The following is a 15,284-nucleotide window of genomic DNA, read 5'->3' as shown; positions in this document are numbered from 1 at the left end:
AAAAAAAAAACTGAAAAGCATAATAGGGCCCCTTTAAAATAGTGTCTTGACTAGGGATGGGTATCGAGAACCGGTACTAAGTCAGTACCGGTAGCCGATTGGACGTTATCGGTTTACCGTTAAGCCGCTGGACAAACGGTGCTGCTATCAAGGTTCAAGGTTCAAGGTTCTTTATTTGTCATACGAACATAGCTACAGAGTAGTTGTGTCGATGAAAATCTTAGGTCACAGGCTTCTCCAACAGTGCAACACAATAATACAGAAAAACAGAAAAATATAGTGCAAGTAAATATTAAAAAGTAAATACAAAATACAAAAATAGTTTAAAAAAAGTGAAGTAGTGAAATAAGAGTCTATATGCAAGCTATTGGAATGATATATTAGATAAATACAAAGATACATAATTACTAAGTAGCAGATGAATGTTGTGGATGTTGGTACAACAGTTCAGGTGTTTAACAGTCTTATTGCCTGTGGGATGAAACTGTCTCTGAATCTGGTGGTTTTTGTCAGGATGCTGCGGTAACGCCTGCCAGACGGCAGCAGACTGAACAGTTTGTGGCTGGGGTGATGGGGGTCTTTTATAATCCAGAGGGATTTCTTCCTGAGCCGCTGGGAGTAAAGGTCCTCCATGGATGGCAGCTCCGTCCTGGTGATTTTCTGTGCAGTTTTCACCACCCTCTGTAAAGCCTTACGATTGAGGGCGGTGCAGCTGCCGTACCAGGCCGTGATGCAGCCAGTCAGGATACTCTCTATGGTGCACCTGTAGAAGTTGCAGAGTATCCTGGAGTCCATGTTGAACCTCCTCAGCCTGCGGAGGAAGAAGAGCCGCTGTCGAGCTTTTTGGTGATGGTGGTGGTGTGAAGAGTCCATGTCAGGTCCTCAGTGATGTGACACCGAGGAACCTGAAGCTGCTGACTCTCTCCACCGTAGTCCCATTGATGGTGATGGGGGCGTGTCCCTCTCTCTGCTGCTTCCTATAATCCACAATCAGCTCCTTTGTTTTGCTGACGTTGAGATGGAGGTTGTTATCCTGGCACCAAGATGTCAGGTTTTCGACCTCCTCTCTGTACGCCGTCTCGTCGCCGTCTGTGATCTGGCCAATGACGGTCGTGTCGTCAGCAAACTTCACCATGGTGTTGGAGCTGTGTGTGGCCACGCAGTCTTGAGTGAACAGGGAGTAGAGGAGAGGGCTGCCCAGCTAGAAATGTTTGGTTCTAAAAACATTCTGAGAATGTTACATTCATTGTTCTAGGAATGTTTTCAGCGGGAAGTTTTCTTTTGGTTCCCAGAATTTTCTTCTGAAAGGTAGGATAACGGTCTCTAAAAACATTCTTAAAATGTTTTTGATAACATTGTTAGAACATTATGCCCTACTGTTCTTAAAATGTTTTCAGCTGCAAGTTAGATTTGTTTATGTTGCCAGAATGTTATTATTTTAGAGAAGGATAACATGTTTTATGTTTAAAACATTATGCAAATGTTCTGTGGTAACAATTTACTAAAAATATGTTTACATTATTAGAACATAAAGACATAATATTCCTGTAATTGTTCAACTCAAAATTCCTGGGTAACTGGACTGACTACTGTGGTCATTAGGATGATTTTGATAGTTTACTTAACTATTGGAATTTGACTATTAACACATGTACAAGGATGACTCGGAATCAGCTGGTGAAAGTAATTTGTTTATTAGAAAAGGGGAGCTGGGAGTGGAGGTTGGTTATGGCGGCAGTGGGAAACAGTTGTTCCAGAGTGGAGAGGCCTGGCTGGTCTTGATTGTGTGGCAGGCCTTGGATTCCTCCTGGGAGAGACATAAAAATGAGTGTAAGGCAAAAGCAGGCAAAGTTGTCAAAGAATATGCTGGCAAAAATCTAGAGTGGCACACAACAAACCGTTCACGGCAACAATCTGGCAGGGAATGAGTGCAGGCTGCAGGCTTTCATAGTGTGACTGATGAGCAGGTTGCAGGTGTGGTTGATTGGAGATTGCTCCCAGCCGTGTAGAGCAGACCAGCAGGCAGGTGAAGGGAGAGAGAGACACACAGTAGAAACAAACACATACAAACACTAACAGGGGTTTCAGGGACGGGCAGTGATAGTCGGTCCGTTCTTCTATATGTCTGTCTTTGGTTTTCTAAGTGTTATTCGATCCATATGACCATAGAGATATGTCTATAACCAACAAAAACACTTGGGGTATAATGTTCGAACAATGTTATCACCAAACATTTCAAGAATGTTTTTAAAGAACGGTATCCTACCTTTCAGAAGTACATTCTTGGAACCAAAATAAAACTTCTCGATGAAACCATTCCTAGAACAATGAATCGTAACATTCTCAGAATGTTTTTAGAACCAACAATGTCTAGCTGGGAACTCAGACATGCCTACGCAAACATGCAATATCATGAATTACGTGCTTGTTTGTTTTTTTTAAAGGAAAATGTGGTGACATCAGATTTTTTTTAAACATCCTTTTCAAACAAATGCAACAAGTTTGTTTTTTTAAAGCGCACTACAAATAAATCTGACGTTGACCATGACCGTGTTAATATTTCGCATCACAGGAATGTTTTATAAAAAAAGAATAATCTCCTGAAAACATTATCCAAATGTTGCTTTCAAAATGTTCTTCTTTGGTTATCATGTAACATTGAGGGAATGTTTTATAAAGAACATGTTTAATGTGTTACCCAACAACGTCCAAAACACATCCTTAGAATGTTGCTGGCAAAGCGTTCCACCTTTGTTAACATATCACATTAAAGGAACGTTTTATAAAAACACTTTCTGTCATCTCAGGCCTCAATAACATCCTCAAAACATCCTCTGAATGTTGCAGTTAAAACGTTATGTCTTAGTTAACCTTAAACCTTATAGGAACATTATTTGAAAAAATAAACATCCTAAAAACTCTTCTTTGAACATCAGATTAAAACGTTTCTTTAAAAACGTATTAGAACCTGTAGGTAATGTTAGTCAATGTTGTGAGAAATTTCCCCGCTAGCTGGGTACACACTTAACGGGAAGAATCTCAGCTAACATACGATATTAACCATTTTACCTACACGGAACAGAAGTCCAACACCAAGAGTCTAAAATCAACACTTAGCGAAACGGGCTAACGGCTACTTTAGCACATAACTGGCAAAAGCTATCTTTTCTACGTCATTTTATCTGCACAAACGACATATCACATGAAAGATTCCACAGATTCCATTGGTATAAGTCTCATCACTGTACGACCAAGACTCACTGAACTAGCAGCCAGGAAAGGGCAAGAAAACAACTTGACTTTACGTAGCCATGATAGAAATTATGTCTTACCTTTGCTGTTTTGTGATCAAAAGTTGTGTTCAAGGGCATAAAGACGGTTAATCCAATGTCTCTGTGTAACTTTAAAATGATTACTGATAATTAGGAGTGTAACGGTATCCATATTCGTCCCGAACCGTCACGGTTCGTTAAGCAGTATCAGTATCGATAAAATCCTAACGATACCCATCCCTAGTCTTGTTTATTAATAATTAACGCTCTTAAACTCACACACTATCACTTATGCCATTTTCTATCTAACCGTGGCTGAGAACATCATGCCATTGTATAATGTCAAACCCTATCACCACCTTATCGTGCAGATACTGTAGGTTGTGTGTGATTTTCTATCTATGCAGATAACAGAGTATGCAGTTTGCTTGTTGCGTCATGAAAAATGTTCCTCCTTTTTCATTATGCAGCGGAACATTTCCAGTATTCTCTTTGGTTTACCTTTCAGTATGACTGGTGTAAACTCCCCTTCTGTGGCCGTCTGCTGTTTATCTGACTCCACTTCTCTCCATCGCACAGCAACATCATCTGTCTCTGTCTGTTGTGTTTTCTGTGCAGAACCCACACACTTTATTTTCTGTACCAGTTTGTCACACTTCATCCGACTCCATCTCATTTCCCACAGGTCTGTCACTTAGTCTGTCATATCCATTTTGCTTTTGCTCCAAGTGTTTAATATCTCACCGTCACCTGGGACTTTACGGGTTCTTACTAGGGATGTCCCGATCACCTTTTTTTGCTCCCGATCCGATTCCGATCATTTGATTTTGACAATCTGCCGATACCGATTTTTCCCGATCCGATCTTTATGCAATGCATTAAGAGAAAAAAAAGGTAACAGATACGCTGGTCATCCAACGCGATGAATTCAGCTATCTTGGCTGTTATTTTGTTGGCTTTTCACTGTTCTGGGGCAGTTTCTCTTTCCTTTTAAAAGTCTCTGAAAGTGTTGGTTGTTTCAGTGCCGTTACCTGAGTGGCCGCTGTGTACTCGTCGTGTTGTTGTTGATGTTTGTTTCTCAGGTAGCGCATTAGATTGGTCGTGTTGAACGTAGCTCTGTTCTTTCCACCACGCGGAACCTCTGCCTTGCAAACATTGCATCTGGCTGTTACACTGCCTTTGCTTTCAATTTTATAATGCTTCCAAACTCCTGACATTTTCTCCGTCCCGACTCCCGAGTCACCAGCTGAACGTAGCCTCTCGTTAGCTTACTGCTACTATTAGACACTGCGCCCACTCTGTTGCCAGATTTGAGAGAAATAAGCAACCAGGTCTGAAAACAAGCCCAAAGAAAGCAACACATACATGATGTTGTGTAATTTTAAACCAAAACTAAGTCCTCAGAATGACTTTAAGACGTGAACATGGTCATTTTTGTTTTGAAACATTAATTAAAATAATACAAATATTTTATAAAAAAAGAATTCAACAAAAATTCCCGATCCCCGATTTTTTTCTCCCGATTCCCGATCTTTTGAAAATCACGTGATCGGCTCCGATCCCCGATCACGTGATCGGGACATCTCTAGTTCTTACAAAGCCTGAAGGGGTCTTTAACACCTTCTGAAATGCCTTGAATTGACCACAATACACTGCAGCTGCTCTGGCAGTGTGATACTGTAGCTGACAAGATAACTGTAAATAGTGTAGCTAGATTTTTGTATTCAGTTTCTAACATCTGTTGACTTTAAATACTGTTTGGCCTATGCTTAAATATAATCTATTTGAAAGTAAACAACTTTACTTTAGCTTATACAATATTCGTTAAGTTTACATTTTGGCAGGCTGCTCATGTGGTCTCTTAATTTTGGTTTTATAGTCCTCAAACGTTTCTAAGTTTGGCTTTCAAAGGCTGCTAATGTCCTGTTTCCTCTGTCTTATATCTTCTCTTTCTATCTTCGGTCCTCTCTTCTTTCTCCTTTCCTTTAATTGTTGCCTTTATATATCCATACACACCCCTTACTATACTACCCCTATGTACATTCACTGAGTCTGCACTTAACAGCCCAGATGTGGTCACCCACCCACATACATACATAAATACATACATACATACACACACACAAATACATACTTTGGGCAACTCTTTGCTCAGCAATTTGTGGTTCTTTTTCCTACACTCACACTGTGTTAGACACAAGATTAGAGTAAAGGGACACACACATGCACCATTTAGTTCTGAGCAGTCTAAGTCTATTAATCGTATTAAAATGCCAGTCTTCAGTCGCTCTGTCTCGTCTTCTGGCTCCTGTCCAGTCTGGAAGCATGGAGCGAAATCCCTTCAGTGCCAAGAATGAACCTCCTTGGTATGTTTAAGAAAAACAAAGGCACTTCAGTAACACCTATCACATGGTGTTGAACAATCCCCCCAGCGACCTGTCCAAATCAATATATTCAAATATCAAATATAATGTCTTTGAAGTTGTTCAGCCTGATTAAATATTGTCCTGCCCAATCAGGTGCAACAAAGGCAGGGTGGTATTAGCCTTTTGCAGCAGCCATTGACCTGTCCTATTAGTCAAATAATGTCTCCATTTAACTCAAGTAAGCCATCGCCGTTTGAAAGAGAGCAAACTTCATCAGCTGCTTGGAATCAAGCCATCATTCATTTGATCAGTCACACCTGTGCTTTGGCTGCCGTCACATTTCAAATATCTTTGGTGAAAAAGGGATTTTGTTCTGCTTGTAAACACTGACAGTATCGCACACTTCGATCTGCTAGTACATTTGTATTAAACTTTTCCATGAAACGATCCATGATGCAGATTACCGGATTTGTTCTATTTGCGGCACTTTAGCTCTCATTTCATTTCATTTCAAACCTTTATTTAACCAGATTGGTCCCATTGAGATCATAGATCTCTTTTTCAAGGGAGACCTGCAAAGCTCTGTCAAAGTTAGCACCAAAGCTCTTGTGCATTTTCTCAATAATCAACATGTTTCAGAGGCCTGTATAGATGTTAGATAGAAAAGAAAACATAAAGCAAAATGAACTAGGTTAAATAAAGAATTTAGGCACATAATGTACATGACTGCAGATATATATTACTCTCTCCTTACCAAACTTTGCCTCATTGTTCCAAAGTAATGAAATGTAAACATAATTTAATTAATATTTCTCAACTGTTGAGCTATGAGCTTCCTAAAATACCATCAAATCTGTTAAATTGGAGTATACACGCTTACTAAGGGGACTATAACAGCCATCAGACATACTTTCCATTTGTATTTATATAGTTGGATTTTTAAGCTCCTCACCATTGGATGTTTGTGATTATGGTGATCGAAGACAATTAGTGGGTCCCCTTGCAGGAATAAAGCAGATCTTAACAGCTCTGCAGGTGTATTGCTCTGGATGGTGGTTATGAGGTCTCAGCAGTGAGTGCAACTGAGGTAAATAGCCAGGCTGTTGCTTCTTACCAAAAAAACATGTAAATGAAATGGATTCTGTTTTTAAAAATAATGGAAAATCACAGAATTTCACATCAAGGCGAGAGGAATCCTACAAGGATTTGGTCTCTCCTCATTATGAGTGTGAGACTCTCTGAGCATCAGCCTCTTTCCTAAAAGGCCTGAAATATTCAGCTTTTTGTAAAACATTCACAGTGGAAGGTGCAGAATGTGGCACTCGAGCACAGTTGAGAGGTCTGTGAGTTCCTCAATAATCTTCGAGCAGCCAGTCAGCATTGCATTAAGGGGATTAGGGTAGTGGCTTTGTTTTGCGTCTGCGGTTGTTTGGAGTAGCTATGAGGAGAGCAGGGGGAGGACCAGACTCTGTCTCACTCTGCGAGAGTTTTAATAAGGCTGGTTATAAGCCATGTTGTTCCAGCAACTGAAACCAGTGTGGGAGACAAGTGAGTCTCCAGTTCCCATGAGAGATGGGAGAAGACAAGGACAGGGAGAGACTGAAGAGAGATAATGAGTTAGAACAAAAAAGCCTCTTTTCTTGTTTCTGAGAGATAAAAGTCCTGCAGCTGCACAGATAAGGAACCAACACATTTGGTGGGAGAATAACCATGCAGGTGGAAACGCACATGTATTCCTAAAGATTACTGTAGTGTTCATGTGAAGATGATCCCATTTTAAAGGCAAAAACATCCGCTAAAGAACATTATTGTGTGAGCTGTATCCTGGGCTGAAACCATTTTTCAAGAAATCTACTAACTGATAAACATAAATTAAATCAGCCTATTTTGACAACTGATCAACAAGTTATTTATTTTCATTTATCAGTTTTTGACAAATTAAGAAACAGCCATGATGATAGGATAGGCCATTTGATGATTTCATATTTGTATGGCCTTTTAAAACCATTCAATTAAAAAAGTAATGTACATGTGTATCAATACTCAAATCAATAAATAGATGCTGCCCTACAAATAAAACATTCCTGTTCAATTAACAGCAAAAAGATACTTGACATAATCGTGATTTGTCAACTCTGCTTTGCGTTAAAAGCAGAGTTGGGTGTAATAATATTACTTTGTCGGTAACGGAGTAGTGTAACGCGCTACTTTTATAATTCAGTAATCACACTACAGTTACTAACATTGCCCCGACACGCGTTACTTCGTTACTTTCTAAAATCAGTCATAATCAAACCTCAACAAACACCTGCAAAGAACACATGCTAAGGTGAAGCTAACGCACATAGCTGTTGTTTATTTATATCACACACACGTAGTCTGTTCTTCTTCTCTGTTTTCCAGTTGTTGCCTGTTTTGAATGACGAATACACACTACCGCCGCCTGCTGGTAAGGAGAGTTATTGCCGCTCACGCATGCGCAGTTCGTACGTGCTCGGCTGAAGTCTTTGCGGTGTGCTCCAGTCTGGCTCCAGTCTGGCTCCAGTGCAACACATGGACAACACGCAGGAGAACACGCTGACGCAACAGAGTGAGCAGAGATAGACTGCGCAAAATATACAGATAGCAGGAGACAGAGGACAGCCATGGTCAAATAGGAAAACATTCAGGAGCTATCTGGATCAGTCTTATGCGACAATGGAAACTGAACTAAAGAGAACATTTGAAACTTTAGCAGTCTGCGTGATCTGCCTGCAGGGAGGGGCGGGCCGGCCCTGCGAGTAAAGTAACGAGTAAAGTAACGAATTACTTTATGTAGAGAGTAACGAAGTAGTGTAATATATTTTTTTTTTTTTTTTAAAGTAATATGTAATATATAACTTTTTTTTAGTAACGACCCCATCTCTGGTTAAAAGGCACTTCACATTTTCACAGCTGTCATGTTAAGAGGTCTGTCATGCCTGGTCTTGTCTGTACAAACACCCTAAAGAGCCCACAGTGCATGTAGTGCATGTGTTCACCCAGGTGAAGAAAGGGGTCTGGTACTGTAGATCTCTCAGTAAAGCAGTACAATGCTAAAATGTCACAGCCTATTGAAGTAACACTTGTTCCAGACAGATGCCTCTTGAGCCAGAAGATTTTTTAGCAAAGTGGAAACATTTCAGTTCTGAGCCAACATACTGCAGAAGCCTGAATATTGTCACTGCAGGAGCCTGTATCTGAATGAATGCAGACTGCTGTCAAGATCAGATTTGTGACTAATTAAATCCTTCAGAAAAAGATTTGACATCTCCTGCTGTTGGCTGTCACCACTCACCAGGCATGTTGCCGTCATCATTTTATGTGTTATCTATCTGGCAAATCAAGGGTACTCATCATTAGGCCTGCCCTGATTTTGCTCTAAGTCGACTGAGATTTTTTGTTATTTAATCATTGTTAAAAATGTCATACTGAATAAATTATTTCGAAGTAACTTATAAGCACATCTCTGGTAAAAACAAGATTCAAAGTTGTGCTTTTACAGGATATTCTGTGGGGAAACCCGTTTTACTGATCTGTCGATTACATCTACAAATTATGTTGTTGCTAAACTGTGAGTTAGAGATATTTAAATGACTTATTTAGTCCATGACAGCTCTGCTTAAAATTGAAATTGACAAGAGAAACCAAAGATGGAGAAAAATGTGAGGTTATGAAGCAGACAAAGAAGTACTGAGAGAATGATGGATGGATAACGCCTTCAAAAAGAAAGGACTCTAAAAACATCACATTAAACTGTAGTGTGTGGTTCACTGTACACTTATCTTTACAATGAAGCCAGATTAGCCCCACCCACTGCTGCCCCTCTGCATGTGTCTCAGAACATTGTGAATATACAAAGACACTCATTCACACACACTCACATGTTCACACACAACAAGTGCAGAGGAAGTCTTACCCCGAGGCGATGGCTTTTCTAAAAGGAGGGAAAGAGCAGCGGGAGAATTGATAATGAAGCCTGATGAACAGCTACTCTTATTCTACCCGCCTCACACTCTCACACACTCTCTCCCTGTTTCACTCCCTTCCCTTTTTCTCTGTCGCTGAATACATTTGGGCTAATTGTCTGCTGCTGATTGAAGCTTCTCAGCACTGCGGCTTAGAGGAGGAACACTGCAGGGTTTCAGTTCAGCTCCCTGCTTAATATGCACTGATAGAGGAAGTACAACTTCACAAACCTGCTCGCACAGCCTTGGCATTAATTAGCAAAAAGGTCTCTTCTTTCCGAGAGAACATTAAGTTAAACCACCATTTATTTGAAAGAGTATACTTTACATGATATCTCTTCTCTCTTTCCTGGCTGAAATTGATTTAATAGGTGAAATGAACAATGGATTCTCCTGGTAGCTTTTAAATAATGAGCCGTATTATGTGTTAAGAGCATTTTCTTTGACATTCGGTGATCGCTGGAGTTTACCTTTGGGGCATGTTTGACAGATTGCTTGGTGCATTGTGTAATGAGACTGAGGTACCTCAAAGAAAAGGTAGACAAAGACTTTATTGACCAATTATCCTGGCTTACATATCACACAATTACCTGCAGGCAATAATATAACCACTTAACCTATTAGTATAAGGAACAACACAAGCAGTAAGCACTTAAACTATCCACTACAATACAATGTTTACTTCCTTGCATTTCTTCTAATAATTTCCTTCTTTTCAAGCTCCGTTTTTTTCCAACTCCTGAGGGAAATCTGTGGCTCTGCTAAAGGCCAACAGTCTGTTTGCCGGCTAGTTCCTAAATCTGCTGTTTGGTGCGAACAGTGAGACTCATTAAAACAATTGGTTGAAACTCGCATAGAGCTCTGTCATCTATAGGTTTTTCCCCAGCAGTGACACATTTCACACTGTTTTCATATTGGAATTTGATACATCATTTTTATATAAATATATATACACCTCAATTAACCACATCTGTTTCAACAACCTCCCAAAATGTCTTTAAAGCCAGCTTAGTTATGTTTGGACTCAAGTGGGCCTGGAGGAGATTGAAAAAAACTTGTTAATTTAATTTGAATTGAAACAGCTGCCGAGATAGAAGATACAGAAATATAGTATGGCCCCATGAGCAGTGTGTGGGTAAACACAATTGAGCTGCTGACCATAAACCCAACCCAAGAAGTGGTTTATAGTCACTTATGTGAGAAAGGAAATTCCTGTGCAATTAACTGAATCATTTTCTCAACTACAAAATAGTTTCTGTTGCACCAAGCAACAGGAAAACTACGCATATTTGATATTTTTAAACTTTTTTTATGCCTTTGGTTGGAAAATGACTCACTGAATCAGCTGTTCTGAAGAAACATTCGGATAAAGGCTCCATTTTGCTTAATGTAACTTTTAATGAATACTCTCCGAAAACAGAACTTAAGTTTACATGAAAACAGTCAAAGTTGATTTCTGTGAATTAGTGTGTCACAACTTGTTTACTGGATTCCCTCAGTGTTTACTTTGAGCTAGAAAGGAAGGGTGTGTTGAGGCAGATAGAGAGACAGATGGATGATAGCTGCTATCTCTACTAACATTCCCTTCTTTTTCTGTAATCTCTGACTCTCCATCTCTCTCAAACACACACCCAAACACAAGTAGTCAAAACAATGATGTACAGAGATGTATTTACATGTTTCCAGGAAAGAAGCTCACACACAAAACTTTGCATCATTTTGTTCTCCCTTTTTGTCCTTTATGGTACAATTCTGCTCCTCATATTGTACTGAAGGAGATATGTCTTCAAGCTTTCTCCACTGGAACCCTTTGATAAGTCAAGGAAAGGTGTCGCTTCCTTGTAGATAAATGCAAACTTCTGCTGTTTGTTTGTATCTGTGCAAGATAGCACACAAAATAGGTTTAAGGAAGCCTGCTTTTGTTAACACTTCAATTAACTCTTTCCTCTCCTCCTCTCAGGGCTCTGGTGTATATTGCCCATGGAGCCGGGGAGCATTGTGGGCCGTATGATGAGATCGCACAAAGACTGAAGGAACTGTCCATGCTGGCGTTTGCGCACGACCACGGTGAGTCCCAAAAACACATTACAATACATTAATACACACACCTGCACTCACCGCAGTTCAAACAGAGAATAGCTTAGCCTCAAACGAAGCGCTGATTACGGTCCTGGTTAATTGTTGGGGGAACAAAGCCTGTAAACGAATTAGGCCCTGTGGTATATTGTTCTATTGTTCTGCCGCAATGTGTGTGTGTGTAGGTGGAGAAAACACCACAAATGTCAGTGTGGATTAGAGTATAAATTAAACAGCTTTTAGTGTTGAACTGTATTTAGGAAGCTCACCTCACCGCTGCAAAGTCACACATTTATTTTCCAATTTGCCTTGAGTCTTGCATGTTGGTTGTGGCCAGGTTGGTTTTTGGGTTAGCGACCGTATTCACCCCTTCTCACGTAGTCAGCGTTCGGGCATGCGACCTCGGGGTGCCACTTTCTCTCATTAAGAATAGTATTTGTCTAGAACTTGATAAATATTTGGGATTGGGTGAGGGGGCTTGAGAATTGGTGGGGCAGGAACTGTGTCACTTCGCTGCTACAGCAAATGTCTTCGTCAATTCTCCTACCGTAACTTCCAATACGTTTTTAGTGTCTGACATCAGTTCGAGTGTTCTCCTTGTGTTTTGAGCCCTTGCTCCAAAGTTTCATTTAAATAATATGTCAACATATTCTGTCACTGCAATAGTATCACAACCGTGCAAAATTCCACCACAGAACTTTACAGATGTATTCAAAATGAAGGTTGAGTTTGAAGATGGGCTTGGTCTCAGGAAGGGGACCAAAGCGGACAGTTGTTGGCCATCCCACTTTACACCCCTGATTATGTCACCTCATTGTAAGAGTTTCTTTAATTAGATAATGTTAATCTTTTTACTGATCTATAACTCCACCAAGGGGCTTTAAAGCCCCGTCCACACGGAGACGATATCAGTTGAGTCCGCTAACGTTCTCTATCGTATAGACCAGGGGTCGGCCACCATTGGCACGCGGCACCGTAACCAGTGGCACACTAGGAATAAGTGTGCAAAATATTTTTTGACACAAACATTTTATTTTCGGATCCTGAACGAGACCGCCGACAGAGTGCGTCTCCCCGTTACTTGCAGAAGGAAGCCATGCACGCAACGCAGCCTGGCTCTCTTTAACTCCAGGCTACTTTCTGCCGCTTCCCTCCGTGGTGCAGTGCTGATCGTTTCACCACAGAGGAAAGCACTGCTGCCGCGCCGGCACTTCACAAATTGCAGTACCCATAAGGAGCTGTACAAATACCACAGTCTTTGCATGGCTGTGTCTTTAGTTGAAAGCTCAGTGGCAATCTGCTCATCTCTCATCGAAAATAATATGCTACACAGGGGCGGACTGGCCATCTGTGTGTTCTGGAGAATCACAGAACGGACGGTCGTCATTATTATTGACAACTCACGATCGTCGGCACACTGATCACAATTTCTTTTTTAATGGCACTTCATATCAAAAAGGTTGCCGACCCCTGGTATAGACGGTTTGTCCACGCGAGGCCGACACGGAAATGTGGATTCGGAGCCCGAGGTGTATTTTATGGCGGAAGTACAGCGCCACTTACAGGCCCGGAATATGTACTACAGCGTCTCCAGCTGGTCGAGCGGTCTCGTGTGGACGGACACGTTTCTTGTGCCGATTCCGTGTGGACGGAAGACTTTTTTGATATCGAATTCGGTTGGTTTTTGTTTTCGTCTCCGTGTGGACGGGAGGTGTTAACAGGTCCAAGTTACTGCAGAAATGTGTGAACTCATCAGCCTGCGAAAAGAACATCATGTGAAGAATGGAGTCATCCACAGGCAAACAGCAGAGAGAGACAGAGAGTGACAAGACAAAGAAATAAAGTCTCAGCTGCAAATGTGGAAATATTTACAGAGGTAGTCATCTCAATACAAAGCAGGCAGAGGGGAGATAACAGAGTGAGTGATGAGGATGACTGAGCCTGCTCACACAGGAGCAGTTTGTTCTGTGACTCGCAGTAAAATGTCACACTCTTAAATTAAAAATACTGAACTGGAAGTCCCAGTGGCAGAGACACTAGTTTTTCATCTATCTATAGCTTAGTAACACACACGCACACACGCACGCACGCACACACGCACGCATGCGCACACACACACACACACACACACACACACACACACACACACACACACACACACACACACACACACACACACACACACACACACACACACACACACACACACACACTGCCTCAGGGAGCCCTTCATAGAGTTCAGCACACATTTCCCTTCCTGTTCTTCTGTCACACTTTCTTCCGTCTCAAATGTATTTATTTCTAATTATAGAGCTCTTATTTATTCACAGCCTGCACATACTGGAGGTTTGTTCCATCTGTCCCACACCGCAGCTATTTACCAGAGAACAACCTCCAGAAAGAGCATGGTGGCTGCTTAATTAACTCCAAATCCAACTGCAGACGAGCAAACTTTGTATTTAGCTGGCACACAGTGAACATTTTGGCCTTGTGGATACAGAAATGTGGACATATCACGCAGACTACAACAATTTATGATCAATAAGTGGTGAAATAATCAAAGTGGATATTTATGCAGAGGCAGAGTTAACAATGAGAGGACCTGCCTGATGATGTCTGGGAATGTTCCTCTCTCATTACATTATAAAAAACTTATAAACAGTTAATAAGATTAGGGCTTGGAAATGTGTGAGTTAATTAGTTTGTGCAAAAAATGTTTTCACACAGCTTTGATTGGATTAAAGTGGCTTGCTTAGAGACCATTACTGGGACAAAAGAGTAGTTTATTTAGTGTTTGATTGAGTTTATTTCAGACACCAAGCAATCAGTACGCCATGAAAATCACATTAATAAAAAGTGTGTCAGCATCAAATAGCATTATTAAGAGTATTGTATAGTCTGTTTATACATCAGCCTCTGGTCATATGTTCCCACAGAGTAATAGTTACAAATATAAATGTATTGACACTTTCTTACAGCTACATGTAGATACTGTAGTATTACATTACATTACATTGCATTTAGCTGACGCTTTTATCCAAAGCGACTTACAATAAGTACATTCGACCAGGAAGACACAACCTTGAAGAAAACAGAATCATATAAGTACATCAGGTTTCATAGAGCCAAGCATTTCAAGTGCTACTCAACTGGCTTTAGATAAGCCAGTCCTTTATTAGTATATAAGTGCTCTGTTACAGTAGCAGTTCTTTGTTAGTAATTCTATCGCTCGAGTTGGAGTCGAAAGAGATGAGTTTTCAGTCTGCGCCGGAAGGTGTGAAAGCTTTCTGCTGTCCTGATGTCAATGGGGAGCTCATTCCACCATTTTGGAGCCAGGATAGCAAACCCACGTGTTTTTGCTGATGGGAACTTGGGTCCCCCTCGCAGCGAGGGTGCAGCGAGTCGTTTGGCTGATGCAGAGCGTATTGCACGCGCTGGGGTGTACAGTTTAACCATGTCCTGGATGTAGGAAGGGCCAGATCCATTCGCAGCATGGTACGCAAGTACCAGTGTCTTGAAGTGAATTCTAGCAGTTACCGGAAGCCAGTGGAGGGAGCGGAGGAACGGCGTGGTGTGGGAAAATT

The 15,284-nt window shown here is 41.0% G+C and overlaps 1 protein-coding gene across 2 annotated transcripts in view; it reads left to right on the top strand.

Annotated features, from left to right (window-relative positions):
* The window catches only part of mgll (monoglyceride lipase), a 46,986-nt gene that overhangs the window by 12,925 nt on the left and 18,777 nt on the right, over window positions 1–15,284 (top strand). For both annotated transcript variants that reach the window (XM_034087170.2, XM_034087169.2), the window contains one exon: window positions 11,585–11,691. In XM_034087170.2, the coding sequence (XP_033943061.1) occupies window positions 11,585–11,691 (107 nt within the window). The remainder of the gene's footprint in view (window positions 1–11,584; window positions 11,692–15,284) is intronic.

This window comes from Pseudochaenichthys georgianus, chromosome 7 (assembly GCF_902827115.2).
Source record: "Pseudochaenichthys georgianus chromosome 7, fPseGeo1.2, whole genome shotgun sequence".
Classification (NCBI taxonomy): domain Eukaryota; kingdom Metazoa; phylum Chordata; class Actinopteri; order Perciformes; family Channichthyidae; genus Pseudochaenichthys; species Pseudochaenichthys georgianus.
This window is presented reverse-complemented; position numbering and strand designations above follow the sequence as displayed.